Consider the following 17,575-nt stretch of genomic DNA (forward strand, 5'->3'; position numbering starts at 1 on the left):
AGGAACTTGTTTGCAGCACTACGGAATGTCAAGTAAGCATCATCCATCTAGTAGTAGAAAATTCCATTTTTTTCAAAGATACAACATAGGAATAACTTTAAAACATAGACCACAGATGCATGATGTTCAAACCAAGGGTGGGTAATCAACTTACTTATGAAATTTGCTCCTTAGTGGTACTTCCTCCCCCTAACTTTTTATTAGCAAATGGAGCTAGTAAACATCTTTACATCTCTCAGTTCTGTGACTTCACCAGAAAGCAGAGAATCCCTCTCAAATAAACTTGAAGATTTCAGACATTTTACTAGCTACGTCTATTAGTTGCATAAATGATGTATTTAGGAGAGAATTCAGGAATATCTTTCAAGTACAACTTTTTGTGCAATTGTTACACCAGGACATCCAATGCTAAAAAAACCTTTCAGTATGTTTGTTAAAGCATATTTTTCCCTTCTTTCTACTTCAAATATTACATTGAGTTCAAACAGAATTTGGGGGAAGGATGTCTAAGCTTCTTAGTTTACTACATTTGCTTGTAGACATCCACCTTCCTTACCCTCCCATCTCCTTCCCACAGGGTCAGCTTCTACTGTATCAGAATTATAGGCTCTAGAATCAATCACATACCTGTATATTCCCATCTGTAAGCCCGTAGTAAACAGGATTAAACTTTAATCTAAACTCTACTGCTCTTGCCTCTTTGCCACTAAGTGCACTTTCAAAAATTAATAGCTTCTGATATAGTTTAGGTTAGAGTAAAAGTTAAAAATGTATTTGGCAATCCTTCGCATAAACTGGAACACTAGCTTATCTTTCATAATTGTCTCCAATAAACTGTAGTGAATGTAGTAGGATTATCAGTACTCCAACAGAAAAGATCAGAAGCTATCCTGGACAAAAGGACACATTCATACTCTGAATAAACCTCTACATATTTTATTAGTACTTCATCAATTAAAAAATGAGTAGAGTTTCTATTTCATGCCTTCAAAGAATGTCTGTGGGTGTTGTGTCTTTTTAAACTATTTTTAAACAAACAGGATTTACTAAACTAGGGAAACAGTTGCTTCAAGACAAGTAAAGCCCTCAAGCCTTATTTTTGAGAGGTGGTTTCTATGAAGCCCATTCTGGAAGGAAAAGGGAAGTGGATCAGAAAAGTAAGCAGTCTAATTCCCACAGAGAAGCAAGATGTTAATCTGTTCAACATTCCTGACTCACTTCAGCATGAAGAATGAAGAGGCAAAGAGCATGTCACATTGGACAAATGTTTTATTTGTTTCTACACACTGTAGCTTGCTAAAGACCACCATCAGTAGACAGCCCTCACTTTCAATGGTTTCTAAATCCAAGATTAAATCTTATTATTCAAGCATTTATCTTGTTGCCACCCCTCCAATATCCAAGTGCAGCCTACAGCTCAAATAAATCTTAAGTTCTGGACAGTAAGAAAGAAACAAAGTCCTGTACACAAATAGCATGGTTTTCATAAATAAACAGAAAATCAACCAACCTGGATTTAAGCAACACAGGGAGTGTCTGCAAATAAATCTGAAGTACTTCAGAAGACAAACACTGGCTATGGTAACTGCATGTGTATTTATCAGGTGTAGTTAGTTTGAGTTGTTGAGCACGGTAAGCTAGCTCAACTCCTCTTTGAAGCGCAGGATTGTAAATAGAGTTATACAGTTTCCACTGGACCACTGCATTTCCCTTTTGAATCAAGTGGCAAATATGGCTAGCAATCTGCATGCCACATAGTTTGTCTTCTTCAAAAGCAACATCCTGATAAGCCTCCAATGCATCCCATCTTAACAACATATCTTCAGATCCACTGCTAGGCAGAATCCCCTGAACTCTGCAAAAGGAACTAGATGCAAGACCAGCATCACTAGAGTTGCCCTGCAAGGCATCTTCCAGCTGAGCAAGCTGATCACAGTCAACAGTACATATATTGCATGATGCCTGTATAATTTTTGAAGAAACTTCTGCTCCACCCAGCTGATCCAATATAAACTTGTTAAGGATGTTCAATATGTGCTGTTGAAAGTTTTTTAATATTGGTAACTTCAGAGCACGAAGCAACGGGACAATCACAGACTTGGGATCCATACAGCAACATATTCCTACATTATGTAAACCTGAGAGAATTTGAACACAAGTACTGCTCAGAGAAACTTGCTGCAACAAGTGCAGACACTGGTGCGCACAAACAGCAACACAACAGCATCTGTCAGGATAATGAACTTCACCATCAGAAGTTTCAAAGGGGTTTTTGGAAGCTTGGTTTTTAAAAGCAGATACGGAGAGCCCAGAGAGATCTCTGTGGTGATGCATGAAGTGAGAATAATCACATCGTCTGTGCCGCTTTCTTGTACACACTGATTGATGGAGCTGCTCAGACTTCACTTTCTTGACAGCGGTGATTATTTTCATAATGCTGTTGATTAGGCCTGTCAGGCGCTCTGAGGCCTCTCCAGTTACCCCTTCATTCTTCATACATAGACACTCCATTTGAAGCACAGTTACCTCAAACAGCTTAAATCCCTGATGTTGTATGAACTCATGAACCAGATCTATAGCTTGGCTAAAGTAGAATGGATTGGAGGCTGCACTTTGTAGGCAGCAGATCAAAATCTGCAAGACCCCTTCTATAACCTCAGGTAGAAGCAAGGCTCTGTGATGATATCTAGAAAATACAAAGTCATCCTGAACTGGCTGCTGTAAAGTTCTCTTGTATCCTGGAGAAAAAGGATCAGGTTGCTTTTCCAAGTAAGTTCTGATTTTTAAAGCTGCTTTAAGTAAGTCTGTTAAATTTCTTTGTAAATTGTCAGGCAGTGTTTCTGTATTGTTAATATCTAAAGACATAAGATGTAGCACTGTTCGAAAAAGCATCCTTTGGATCAGAGCCACAGGTTCTCCTGTCCACCCTGAAGAAACTACCTCATTGTCTGTGTTACTAATTACATTGTAACAGTCTCCAAATCCTGATAAGAACTCAGTCAATGTGGGCACCACACTAACTGAAAGAGTAGAACTGTGATTCAAAGCAATATCAAATTTGCACACCTTCTCTAGCAGTGACAATAAGACACGGCATAAGTCAAAAGGAGAGTTATCCGTGTTGCTCTCAGCAATTCCTCTATCTGGCTCATTCAAAATCTCCGGGTTTAGCTCACGTGCTGGAATAATTTGGCTAAAATCTTCTAGACTAGGGGTATCAGGATTAGAATTGGGTACTGTTTCCACAGGTAGGCAATCACTTCTACCTACAAAGTAGCTGTCTCTAGCTGGATACGTTAAAAAAGGCTGCAGCAACTGGGAGCGTCTGTGCTTTGTTCCTACAGTAGTTCTGTCATCCGAATTGCCTTCTGAATCAGAAGTGGACAATTGCGATCTTCTTGCATCTCGCACAGAGTAGCGATGAGTGGTTTTGCGCAGACGTCTACTTTTTCGAGACTGAGGATTTAGTTTTACAGAAGTCTGAAGAGATGAACGAGAGCTTCCATCTAAGCCTAGTTTTTCCTGAGTAGATTTCACAGAACTTGAATTCTCTTTGGTCAGGCATATGTCTAGTGTAAAGGGTATATTAAAATCTGTTGAAACAGAAAGACAAAGGTACATTAAAGGAACATTCAGGAAAGTTATAACATGTAAAGTATTTTCTCTAATTTTATAGTTTAATTCTTCCAGCTTAAAAAATACAATATAAATTCATATGTTAATAGGTTACAGGTTTGCATATACTCACGTCTAGCATTTTCAGTGTAAAAATGTGAGCAACTACTCATATTTAAAAAACATACTAGCTATTTCCAAAACCTATACAAATGAGTTCATTTTCTAATTAGAATTAGACAAAAAAGTGCTAGAGGATTTCCTAAAAACTTTTCTGTAGGCACAGCTATTCCATTCTCTTGAAAGATGTTATCAAGGTAGATGAAAGGACTTTTTGGGAAGCAAAGGGAAGAAAGCTTAGCGTGAAACCCTTTTTGACTGTTATAGATAGGATATAAAAACAATATTGCCACAAGTTTCTAGCTATATTCAATTTAGATTTGAAAATGTTAAACATGCTATTACAGTAAAACATTAATCAGCAGGCTACCAACTCTGAGATTTCCCCTATTACTTAGCTATTGAAGCAGGTTTAGGCAGTTACTCAAGCAATGCTTACTTTTTGTATACCATTTTATATATTTGAAGTCTCACTAAAGTACTGCCAAATGGCCTTATCCCACAAGTGGAGAAAAACTAAAGTGAAGAAAAAGGCCTTCTCAACTTGATGACCCATTGCCACTTTTTGGAACTCTGCTGCTATAAGAACTAGATGCCTTAATTCACAGCGTCTTTGAATGCACAAAGAGCTTGTTAGAGTACTAGGGTTAATAAAAAATCTATTTCTCTCTCTAGGAAGAGTGCATATCTTTAAGTATGCAGACTTCAGTTTTTACTTTAGCATTAATTGTTGCAAACAAAAAGCAGAAATAAAAGTTGTGGATTTTAAAATAGTCAGGAAACAGAGGGAAATGGAAAGTAATAATGTTTAAAGTGCTAAATATTCCCACAACAGCCAAGACAAAGAACCCCACATCTTTCAAGTACTCAGTATAAAACAGTGAATATCAGTTTTAAATCTGATTCAATGGGCAAGACTACTTCAAACAATAAAATACAAGTATTTGCAGTTCATGTGTATTGGTAAACTATGATCATAAACTGTTGAAAAAGCAGGCAAAGAAAAGTCTGTATGTTCTTAGGTAAAATCTACTGTTACATTTAAGTAGTGCCAGAAGTGCAACTGGATGCTTTGAGTAATAAAAAGCCTAGCATAAAAAAGCTATTACTAAACGTACTGAACGGTGGATACTCTTTAGAGTGATAGATAACAGTAATAGCAGCCCAACCCCACAAAGCCCCCAAAGCCCACACAATAGCTACAATCAGTTAAATTGAAGGGAAAGACACTTCCATGTACAAACATGACCATGCCTTGCTGTTTCATGAAGTTAGGGTTGTGATGCTTAAGGAAGAAACATCATTTGCTTTGTAGGCAGGAAATTAACCAGGAGTACTTTATCAAACAAAGGGTATTTCCTGCATCAAAAATAATAAAGCTGTCTGATGTAGCTGGAATAAGTCCTAGTAAAAGAACTTCTTGGTGGATCATGTTTATTGCATCAGTACTATAAAACAGACCTTTAAACTAACCCTGGAGAAGTCACTAAGCTCGCATAAGACAATCAAAATGTCTAATTAGATCATGGTTACAGGAACATGAAAGAAAGTTGCACCTGAGGGAAGTGCTATAAAACTGGTGCTTCAAACACTTCAGGTCTATAAACATTAACAAAAGCCCTCAACTTGCAGTTTAAAACACCAAAAACACTGGAAGAGCTTCAGATGAGAATCCTTAGGAACCCTCTCAGACAGACAGGTAACTATTTGTTTCATCCTCGGTTTTATCCTCTAATAGGGAAAAGAAGGCATCAGACAAATGTAAGAGCCAAAAAAAAAACCAACCAAAACCAAAAAGAAAATAACTAATTTCCTGGTTCAGTTTTTGCACAGTTTATCTTGTATTATCCCTTTCATTTCTTTAATTCCCTTTAAACTGACTCTTTGGCAGCTGAACCCTCGTGACTTGATTCCTGAATTAGCACATCGGCTTCTGACACAGAACATCATGTTTTCTAAGGAACACAGCCTGGTTCTGTTTATAATCATCCAGTATGATGGGCCTGCCCCACTGGTAACACTGCATTTTTCATACTCTGCTGTCCATTGTTTGGCTTTAACTTATCTTCTACTTATTTCTCCAAATCCAGAAGAATAAGTCTGTCCTATCCTGTCTCTGACCAATCTAGTGACAGCATGTATCACTTTTTTCTTTTCAAAACCAGCATGTCTTCCCCTTCTGCTTATCATGAGACAATTCACATTACCAAAAAAAAAAACCTCAAAAAAACCCTCTTTCAAATCTCTTCCCCGAAATCACCTGAAAAGAAAAAGAATCTCACCCACATCAAGTTCAGCTACACAGCATCATAAGTATTGCCTCAGACACTGACCAAGAGTTTATACCTTCTCTTTGCGATCTCAGTCTTCCCTGGGCCCTGACAGAATGTTGGCATTGGAGTTTAAAATCTTGGAAGAATTCATATCTCCAGTCTGTGTTAAGAGGATATGCATTACCATGAACTACTGCTCTTTAGTCAGAAATCCTAGGCTCTATATTAACACACAAGTCACTCATGGGTCCTTAATACCATAAGTGATAAAACACACCTATTGCTTTTTCTTCTTGGACAGGAATTTTCCACACCAATGGCAGAAGTGACAGAAGGAGTGCCAGAAGTTCTTCCCGACATGTCAGCTCCTATGTTAGAAACAAAAGGTTATGTACTTTAGAACATACAATAAATTAACCTTTTTATTTTACAAAGCTATTAAACAGGGGATTCCCTATGCATTTCTGCTGGTTTACGCACTGAAAAAAGTGACCTAACTCAAGAGTGCTATAATCATTAACTAGAGCCAATCAGAAAGCCTCTAAGATATTTATTACATCTCTGCAACTGTTTCTATACAAAGCTCTCCTAATCCTTCTTGTTGAAGGAATTCTACACCCAAAGAACAAAACCAGAGAAGTCCAAAGCTAGTAACTTGTTGCCTTAAACAAATGCAACATGAAGCTCAAGACAAGATTGAAACTTTTGTAGTTTCAAGTGAGTAACTTTGAAGTACTTCATGGGAAACTTTCTACTTTTTCCAGAAAGACACTTTAAGCCAATGAAAAAGCTTAAATGTATCAAGTAATGTTACCAAGACAGGATAGAAATGTGAAATTTTATGGGAGGAAAAAGAAGTTTACTTTTAATGCAAAAAACCCCCAGAACACCCACTACAAAAAACTCACTCCTCCTAGGATTCTAAAACTTCATCACTAAATTTCAACACAGAGAGGGGCACTAGAAAGCACAAAATTTAAATACCAGCAGATAATTTCAATCTTAAAGATCAAAACTTCTCCATTTTTTCAAACACAAACAGGTGACATGAGCATTTTAGTAGCTGTTATCCTGGGACATGCAGTTGAAGTAACATCCCCCTCCAAAAATTCAAGGTAGCAACAAATTTAAGAGACAAACAACTTAGTTACAGATATAAATGTAACAAATGTGTAGTTATATATGTAGTTATGGAGCTATATAACAAATAGTTTCTATTTGCCTGATGAGATTATAAATTTAAATGAAGCTTCTAAAAAACCTAATATTAATACTATACAATTAGATATGAAAAGTAAGCTTTTTTCAGAATTATTCTCCCAACCCTCTTCTGCTACTAAAGGTATTTTCAGCAAGATTAATCAATACAGCACTCAAAGCACAAAAGGCCTGCAAAAAAAAGCAAAATATTAACTTTTCAAATTTCAGTGGTACACTTCCCCATTAGTCAAGTTTCTCCTCCTCTGCTCACACATATTTCTATAGGAAATAAATGCTGATGCTTCACAAAGAATGCCATAAGCTTTTTTTCCCCCCCTTCTACTTCAGAAGCGGGTATTTGAGGGGGAGGCACATGGAATCCCTTATTTTCTTTTTACATGAAAGCCAGCTGCTTTTCCAGCAGCTCTAGTTCTGAAGCCCCTATTAACAGCAACTGTACAGAGCTTGAGCAGCACTTAAACCCACAGCTCTAGAACTGGTAAAGGTTGTTCTTAGAAATTATACACAACTGCATTCTTGTGGGTTTACTGTTTAGCCAGTGCTTCTATTGGAATCCAGAATCATGTCAGAACATCTGACCGGAGTCTTGGCACAAGTCACCTCATGATGGAAATGCAAACTTGACATGATTTAAGACAAGGGCTGAATGAAATCAACTAAGATTCACTTGGTTTATTACTCTTAATTATCAGGACCTGCAGTTTCAAAGCATGAAGACTTCTAATTCAACCCATTGCTTAACAAAGATCCAATAGTGTTGAGAGGAAGGAGAAAAGATAAAAATGGACTTTCACAGTTACAGGGATGCACACTAGATTTTTTTAATATTGAAAAAAGCACAAACTGACTACCTTTCTAAAGAGCTTTCCCTTTTGAGCTAAAGTTACAAGATATTTGGTTTCTATTATGTTCAAGAGCAAGCTGGTTAGCACAGAAAAAGTATTTCACAGTCCATAAACAGAAAGGTGTATGTTTTATTTTATTTTACTGTCTGAAACCAGGAAGATCTCAAATTAAAAAAAGTGTCACTTTGTAATTTCTCCTGAAAATTCTAACCTATTGCTTCTTTTTACCCTGCTGCACTCTAGCTTCACAGGTGCTTTAACTAGTCAAAACTTTGGTAACCCAGCTGATACTGATGCAAACAGGTACATGATTAGCCATTTGTTCTGCTTCTGTTCTTGAAGAACACAATGCAGCTGCAACATATCCTTTTGAACTTACAGTCTTCATAATTAACTCATACACTCTCTACCACAAAGAGGCAAAGAAATCTGCATCAAGAAGAACAAGTACCAAACAAATCTCTTCACAGTCAAAGCTCAATACAAAAATTATAAGCAGGTAAGAAATTTTTTTACCTGATCAATAGTTGAGTTCAGTGTGGTAAGCAAAATAAATCCACGGCCTTGAACCAAATATTGTCCCAGTGCTGCCATATGAGTTTCTTCCTCTTCATCTTCCTTGGCCTCTGCCCTCTGGACCACTGCATTGCACAGTCTGTTGACATCAGTCAAGAATTCCCGTGCCAGTGAGTTACTGGCACTGCTCATGACTGAGCTGTAAGTAGAGGAAAGTACAGAAATTAAATCCATCAGAAAACACATTCCTTATAGAGAAAAGACTGGGGTAAAGAGAGGAGGAGTATTTCTTCCCTGTTCCCACTCCCCACAAAAGGATGGAATGTTTGCAGGACTGAGGAACCAATATATCAATGTAGGAATAGAAGGGAATGAGAAGGATGACCTTAGATTTTGTTTATTTCAGTAAAACTTCAGCTAGCAGCTATTTTATAAGAATACCAGGTAAAAGCCTGTGACACACAGCATTCCCTCCCATCACATAAATGAAAGTTAATGACTTTTTCAGCTTTTCTTTGTAAGATAGATGCGTGCTTCAACCTTCATTTACTTTTAAAAGGTATTTGACCTGAAGCATAAGCAGAGAACAGGCAGCTCTTACACATCATTGCACAGAAAACTTTTTTTAACAGCTTATTTGAACACATTATCTTCCACTATGTCACATATTCCAAAAATATGCAGATTGTTTCAAGGGGAAAAAAAACCTATTTGAGTTAAGACCAACACGCAAGTCTCAAATACAATGCTTCAGATTTACCAGCTCTCATGGCATTTTTCTTCAAGCAAGACTGAGTGAGTAACAGTCACTACCATAACATACTTAATTTAAGATACAATTCTACTGTACATGTTCAGGAGAAAATACCAAACACATTAGTACTGATGCCTAAACTGATTAATTTTACTTTAGATAACACACACAAGGCACTCATTCACTTCGTCTGTTCACCATCTTATAAAACCACTTTTTTGGTTTTCTCTTATGCCACAGCTTACTCTGGTTGGTCAGCACAAGCATGTGTTGAAAAGTTTAAAACAAATATTAAAACTAACAAGAGAAGAAACAGTACTCTGCTATAGAAAACCCTCAGGAGGATACTGAGGAAAGCAAAACAAAACCAAGAATCAATGATAGCATTTACAGAAACAAGAACACTTAATCCACATAAAACCCACTTAATGAATACCACAGTATATTTATCCACTTTTATTTCTCTATAAACAGCTGAGGTAAAATCTTTCAAACTCAAGTATTTTCATCATGTCCAATCATATAATATGCAAAAAGAGAGCCAAATACTTTAAATATAACATCTAAACACACCAGATGGGTGGGTTAACACTGCTTGATCAAGAAACATGTACATGCAATTACTAGTTAAGAAAACAAGAAAAGATCAAGTTTGTTAACATTAATGGTACAAAAAGCTCTTTTTAATTGCAAGACTGAATATTTACACATATAGTCATGTTCACTGTAGAAGTAACAAGAAAATTCTTACCAGAGTTACTTTGCCAGCTTAACACATTTATCTTCTACTTGGAAGAAAGAACAAATATATTCAGGAAATAATACCCTTGGTTCACCTGTTTTTAAAAAAACAAAAAAATACATCCTGGGTAATAGGCAATTTCTTTGTTTTGAAACCTAATTTTACAATAGCTATTTGAAGTTATAGAGTCCTTGAGGATTTTCTTAAGCTTAAAAGTGAAACCTAGAGCTTTACACTTATTATGAACAACCAAAATCCTGTAACAGAGAAAATAATCGGTGCATATAAGGTAAGTTAAAACTAATGAATTTTCTTATCTAAGATGTAAAATGAGCTAGGCATGCAAGTTTAAACACTTCCCTCTAGAAGCAGTATGAAGTTTTAGTGATGACTATCTGCTTACAAAATACTTGAAGCACTTGCAGCTTTAGGTAACTGGAACAGAACAGTATGGTATCTGCTCTATACAGCCCACTAAAGCAATTTAAGAGTTACTACTTCCCTCCTATCTCTTTAACCCTCTCCAGTCTTAACAGAGGATCAGAACAGGCAATACAATATTTTTTTTCTTTTCTTAAGAGAAGTACTTTAAACTACCTCTGTTTTGAGCCGTAATTAGTTGTGAAGAAAAAACTAAGATAACAATAGGGAATTGGCTCTGAAATGGCCAGGAACAGCCAGTCAGGTACCCCATAACCCTTTCTGATTTGGCAAAAACGTCGAAACAAAACAACACTTAGACCAGACCTGGTTTTGTGAGCCCTACACCAAGGGCAAAAAGAGGAAAATGATTGCTATAGGGAATATGCATTCCTAAAGCACCAACATCCCAAATTCCTTGCTGTAAGCTAAACTGTCAAAGCGTTTCTTCATTTTTCATCTTAAAATTTCAAGTTTCTAGTTATCATGCTTCCCCTCACATCTTTAGAGTGTATTCAGTCTAAGAAGAAGAAAAAAACAGGTAATCCTCCTGAAATACTATTTTTTACTTAAACAAGACTGAAGAGCTCTTTAAACATGCTTTAAATCCTAATGTATGGTTTTATCCGACTGGTTGATGACTTTTTCCACTGTTTCCTAGAAGAGAGACACCACTAAGTGCAGAGGCAATATTTATTTCTGCAAACTCTCAGCATTGTTTGCTAATATTTTTGAATTTTGAACAAGAGGTAATTATTTAACTGTACAATGGTAATAGGAATCCTTATCAGTTTTCCTTAATAGTTAACTCCAATTTTTTTTAAACTAGTGTTAGAATATTTGTGCTTGGTGCCATTACATGCATTTTAACTAAGCCAGTCTCTAGCAAAACCCTAAAATTCTCAGAAGTTACATCCACTGCCACATAAGGCATATGGAGAGAGCCACTGTCCAAACCCACCTTTACTGAAGCATCAACAAATTGGGATGCTCCAACTGCAAGCTAGTCTAAATACTAAAACCTCATCCTCTAGACATATTAAAAAGCCCCAAATGCCTATGCTATGAATACAATATAAAGTGTAGTAAGCCAGGAAAGCCTCAAACATTCAACTACATTAGTTCGTAGGTAAGCACTCATCCACAATTAATAAATTGTGGGGGGAAGAGATGGGGACAAGGAAAGATAAAGACTGAATTCAGATGGCAATTAAATAAAAACTTCAACTTTATCATGACAAGCATGAACATTTCATGAAAGACCTCCTTAAGGAAGGATAGAAACACTAGATACCCTGGCAGGCTCCTAATAATCAGCCCTGCTTTGTGCGCTTGGCAACAACACATTCCATCCATAGCCTCACAGAAACCCAACTTATCCACACAGCTAATATTCATAATTCTTTCTAACTAAGCAGATAGTGGTTTTTGAGTCATACCAGGCTTCATAAGAAGATGTAAAAATATGCTGTTCATGTGTCCTTCCATATGAAACTTCAGTCTCCAGGTTTCTTGCATTGCTTACATATGGATTTAACATATTGCCATATTCTGGCAAAAGAGTGAATACAGTGTCACCAGTAAGAAAGCACTGTTTTGTTGATGATAATGCAAGAAGACATCAAGCATGTTTTCTTAATGAAAAATTTAATATATTATTGGTAAGGAACTAAGATGCTCTCATTCTACAGTGCAGAAAAAATTGTAGAGAGATATCATGCTGGATAATGAAGCACTTTTGAAAGGACTCGTTCCCACAAGTGCTATCTACTTCACAGTTGTACCTGTTTCTTTTTTTACAATTAGGTTCTGAAACAGAATGATAGCACAAATGTGTCTTTGGAACCCGTTTCAGATACAACCTCATTATTCATCCTATCTTGAAGCTAGAGGCAAAATAACAAGATAAAGAGAATTCAGACATAATTAAGCAGCTTAAAAAAAAAAAAAGGCTGCATACACACAGACAACCGTCTTCCCTTTCATATTTGTTTCCTGACAAGTGATCTGAGCGCTTAAAGCATGTGTCTTCACAAAGAACTCAGTGAACAACTTGCTTTGCCAGTGCTTTAATGTAGCAAACACTCTGAAGAAGTGAGTTTTTTTGGTTTGTTTTGTTTTTAAAAACAAATCCACCCCACTAAGTTTTCAGCTTGCTTGCCACCTTCTCTTTCTGTTACAGATTACGGCACACTGATTCTACACCCTACACAGCACAGCATTGCATCTTACTCTAAAACATCACACATGACCTAAGCCAGAAGAGAGCAGAAAAACCTACCAGAATCTCAGGCTGCGTACAGTCTCAATGGGATGGTTACAGTTTTGGAATACACAATATGTCAGGATTTCACATTGCTAGCCCGCCTCCAAAAAAATAATCACTTCACCCTCTAGAATATCATTATCGTATTTCATGAAAACCATCTCTACTAGAGCGTGTTTATTTCTAAAAGGAAAAAATCCACATGCTTTAGAAAAAAAATTACTTAACCGTGAAAGAGCTGACATCCACATGTCATCTGCTCTCTTCATGCCCATCTTTCTAACATCCTTAATTCAATCCATATCACATCTGCCCTCTGGCCCTTTTCTGCATCCGCACTCAAGGGATTTATTTTCTATTTACTGTTGTGGTACAAAACCATTTCCTGCACTTGAAGCTTGTATTTTCTCTGGACTTTTTTCCATTTTTATAGAGCTGCTCATCAGCTGAGCACCCTAAAGCACAGGAATGCCTCACAGAATCACAGAATCACAGAATCACAGAATCACAGAATCACAGAATCACAGAATCACAGAATCACAGAATCACAGAATCACAGAATCACAGAATCACAGAATCACAGAATCACAGAATCACAGAATCACAGAATCACAGAATCACAGAATCACAGAATCACCAGGTTGGAAGAGACCCACCGGATCATCGAGTCCAACCGTTCCCATCAAACACTAAACCATATCCCTCAGCACCTCATCCACCCGTGCCTTAAACACCTCCAGGGAAGGTGAATCAACCACCTCCCTGGGCAGCCTGTTCCAGTGCCCAATGACCCTTTCTGTAAAGAATTTTTTCCTAATGTCCAGCCTAAACCTCCCCTGGCGGAGCTTGAGGCCATTCCCTCTTGTCCTGTCCCCTGTCACTTGGGAGAAGAGGCCAGCACCCTCCTCTCTACAACCTCCTTTCAGGTAGTTGTAGAGAGCAATGAGGTCTCCCCTCAGCCTCCTCCAGGCTAAACAACATACTTACTTCAGTGGACTTCAAGCCTTTAAAATAATATACCAAAACTCTTCTTTAAATAATTCAAAAGGATGGAACTTAAGACCAATTTAGCGGTCTTGAATACTGAATTGAATATACTAACTTTATAGAGTGCTAATAATTAGATGGTATTACCTATAACATCAGTGCATCTTTGGGAACGAAGAAAATGCAATAAAAGCTTGAGGTGACAGCTAGCACTCTGTATATAAGTGAACTGAGCCCTCCACTTGCTTATGTTTCCAGCAATGCATTGCCCAGGAAGGCCTGGAATGTCCAGCAATACAACAAAAAGTAGTAATTGCTAAATTACTACAGCAGCATTTCAATAAAATTCAGTACTACGCCAAATGAAGTTAAAAACATCATAATACTCATTTAAATTATTACTTTGAGCATCTATTGTCCAATAGCTATGGCAAGAGTGAAATAGAGGCAGAAAGTTTGGTGGTGGTCTCCAGTTGACAACAGCCTAAATAAACCTACCTTCAACAGCCATTAAAACAAAAAAAAAGTTAGTATTATAGTACTAGCAAAAAATGAGTTACTTAAACCAACTCTATTTGTTGTGAAGTAAATGTCAATAAAATTCTTCAAGTTGCTCATCAGTAAATAGTTGCATCAGTCTCAAAGGAAGATGCTGCTGAATGCTGTTCATACAGCTACATAACCAGGTCGAGCACCTCAGTAAAGCAAAGTGATAATGTACCTAAGAAGGTTTGCAGGGCACATAAGGGCCAACTAGAAGCCTTGATTTCCCATAGCTCACTATGTTACCTTCAATAAAAACACTTGTCTATCAGGTTATACAAGTATCTTGCTGCACTGAAGGAGTGATAGCCAATCTCACAGAAAAATAAACTTATAAGAAGCAGATAAAGAAAAAAAACTAGAGAGAACACAGCTACATTAAGCTATTAATATATTTGCCTTCCCTAGTTTTGCAGATAAGAGGCAAATGTTGACCTGGCATGGCATGGCTACAGATACTTTTGAGTGTACAATTAAGTTGTATTTTTAGTAGGTATTAAACTCATACTTTGAATAAAATAAAGTTTCTGTAAGCCATTGTACAATATAATTATTTCTGGCCTCCAGTTCAAAACTTGCAGCCCTTTTGCCCATTCTCTAGATTAAGTTATATGGGAATACGAGTAGCTACTGGCTACATTTACTTTATACAGTATTCATTCCACTTGGCAAACACTGGTTCCAGCCTCATTGCTTACACTTTTATGCTCTAGAGAACACACTTGTGACCTCTTTAATGATTTTAACATAATATATCAACAATGACTTCAATCACATTTATTCTGAGGCTAAACTCTCAATTTAAGCTCAAGCTTCAGTCAGAACAGGCATACAGCAGAGCACCAGAAGGCTACAGACACGAAGACATTCCATAACAGGCTTTTGCCATTGTAGCACAGCTTGCCAGATTTGTTACAGAAACTCTTTATCTTGTTAGTAGCAGATACTAAATTTGATTGTCTTCCGATTAAAGAAATTTGTTAGCAATAAAACTAAGGGAATACTACAAATAATTCCTTTGTGCAAACTAGAGAAAGAAAAGAAAGCAGAGCACTAGTGAGAGTGGTAGAGAAATACTTATAGCATGGCCTGCAACAACACTGGAATATACCCTATAGTGCTGCTTTGAGGTATGTACTTGGTGGTGAAATGCAAGCAAAGCCTCAAACTAATGTGTCACCAAAAATCAGCATTCATCCTTTTGGTATCATTCAGAACTTTAAAACAGGCTAGACAAATACCCAGCTGACATTGCCAAAATGGGTTACAGAGCAAGAACAACACACAAGCCATTAAGAAAACATCTACCTGAAATTCTAGCAAAGCATCAACAGAAAACTTGAGATGCTTTGATGCTCTGTCTTACCAATGCAAGGCAATCAGCCAAACATTTAACTTATAAAAGGCAGTGAACATCTGCTAACCATGCAACAGCTCTGACATTCAAAAACAGGAGCAAACAAGAACAAACACAAGACATTTGAAATTTGGTTCACTCTCAAAACAGGCATACCAGACAACACTACAGCTCTGCAGAAGACCTACTCACTCTATTTCCAAAGACTATATGCTCTGTCCTTTGCAACTATTTATTAACTGTTTGGGATTACAGAACCAGAAAACTTATTAAAACATAGCAAAGAAGTGCTGCTCCAGCCATTAGGTTGCACGCAAAAAGGAAGCTCTTAACATGCAGAATTTATTTTAAGATTCCAGGTAGATGTCAGTTTTCTTAGCACAGTTCTACTGCTGTCCAAGTCCTTTATTTCATCAAGGACTTCAGTAACTAGCTTTTAGTTTTCCGTGCAATCCACTAGATCAATACTATCTCCAAATGAGTTACTTGGAGTCTCTCCCCGGAATAAAGAAAACAGTGAAAAATAAGAAGGCTTGTCCTTTTAACTAACCACAGAAAAGCACATCAAGTTCTCAAGATGGTAAACAATATTAAGTCAACAAACACTGAAAAGCAGGTTGAGACCTTCAGAGCAACAGTGTTGCTGTATATATATGTTTACATACATATAATCTTACTAATGACATTTTTACACAAAATCAAAAGTAAAATGTCACCCAGGTGGGATGTTAGCCTTGCAATACCTGGAGTCTGAGAGCCCTGCTTCTACAAGTATCTTAAGCCTCATATCAGTATGTGGTCTACTTATGTTTGGCTGCCAAGGTAGTAAAATTTAATCCATGAAGTTCAGTGCTCACACAAGCTGAGAATTAGAAAATTTCTGCCAGTAAAGGGATGTCAAAGCATTACATCTTACACTAAAAAAAAAAAAAAAAAAAAAAAAAGAAGAATTAAGGAATTATATTATCTGTGGTTTCTGAAAAACAGTCCTTAAATAAAAGTATTCATATTGTGTATGGCCAGGAAACACTGATGCAGATGGCTAAACCAGCCACTCCTGTCATAGAATAAGAAGGCCAAAGAAAAAAGCAAACAAGATCAGACAAATGATGCGTCAGATTAAGCCAAATTAAAGAAACAGGCACTTCCCAAAATACCTATCAAGCATACACAAACAAGTCAGCAAACATGTAATTAGCAAACATACCCAAGGCTACAGGCACCAAGGGATATACAAAGTGGCAGTACAGGCAGTTCAGCTTCTCAGAAGCTGTTTCATAGATGTTGTTCTGCTGATGGAGTCCCAGATCTGCTGTGCACAACACTAAATGTGAATTTAGTAAAAAAAAAAAAAACAAACAAAAAACCACCAAACCCTTCCATACCCACAAACTACCATTTGCCATGTATGCCACGTATTTTGAGGCTTCAGTGTTTTTTGACTGTTAGAAGTGGGCAGAAGGTTTGTTCCAGACTACATTTTCCAAATGCAGCCTGTGTAGTTCGTATTTGCTGGAGTTCAGTCTAGTTTCTGTGATATATTCTGGACTGTAAATGTTTAAAATCTGCTCTCTCCAATAATATGATTGTTTCTAGAATCTTACTTTTCTCTAGCATAAATTATTAGTAACAACAGCTCTAAACAACAGATAGCACAACTCAAAAGTATAGCAGATTAACATAAACAATATTCTTGCTTACATAAAACTAAAAAATCCCGTTTACCCATAATTTAGTTTTCCTGTTCAACAGTTTCAAAAGTGTGACCTTAAGAAATTACTTGCACTAAGTGAACTCTGATTTACACCCTTAGTGTTTCCACTATATGCTAACCTACGAATGGCCCTGAAGTGCATAAGCTCATACTGCTGGGCCAATGGAGACTATCAACTCCAAAGAGCGAGTTTCTAATCTAT

General features: G+C 37.0%; 1 protein-coding gene across 1 annotated transcript in view; it reads right to left on the reverse strand.

Moving 5' to 3' along the window:
* LYST (lysosomal trafficking regulator) overlaps window positions 1-17,575 on the reverse strand; it is an 83,447-nt gene that overhangs the window by 56,506 nt on the left and 9,366 nt on the right. Inside the window, exons 2-5 of the mRNA XM_069852352.1 lie at window positions 10,096-10,180; window positions 8,591-8,789; window positions 6,286-6,376; window positions 1,511-3,593 (exon numbers count right to left, since the gene is read on the reverse strand). Of these exons, the coding sequence (XP_069708453.1) occupies window positions 1,511-3,593; window positions 6,286-6,376; window positions 8,591-8,782 (2,366 nt within the window). The 5' untranslated portion in view covers window positions 8,783-8,789; window positions 10,096-10,180. The remainder of the gene's footprint in view (window positions 1-1,510; window positions 3,594-6,285; window positions 6,377-8,590; window positions 8,790-10,095; window positions 10,181-17,575) is intronic.

Source organism: Phaenicophaeus curvirostris, chromosome 2 (genome assembly GCF_032191515.1).
Source record: "Phaenicophaeus curvirostris isolate KB17595 chromosome 2, BPBGC_Pcur_1.0, whole genome shotgun sequence".
In the NCBI taxonomy this organism is placed as follows: domain Eukaryota; kingdom Metazoa; phylum Chordata; class Aves; order Cuculiformes; family Cuculidae; genus Phaenicophaeus; species Phaenicophaeus curvirostris.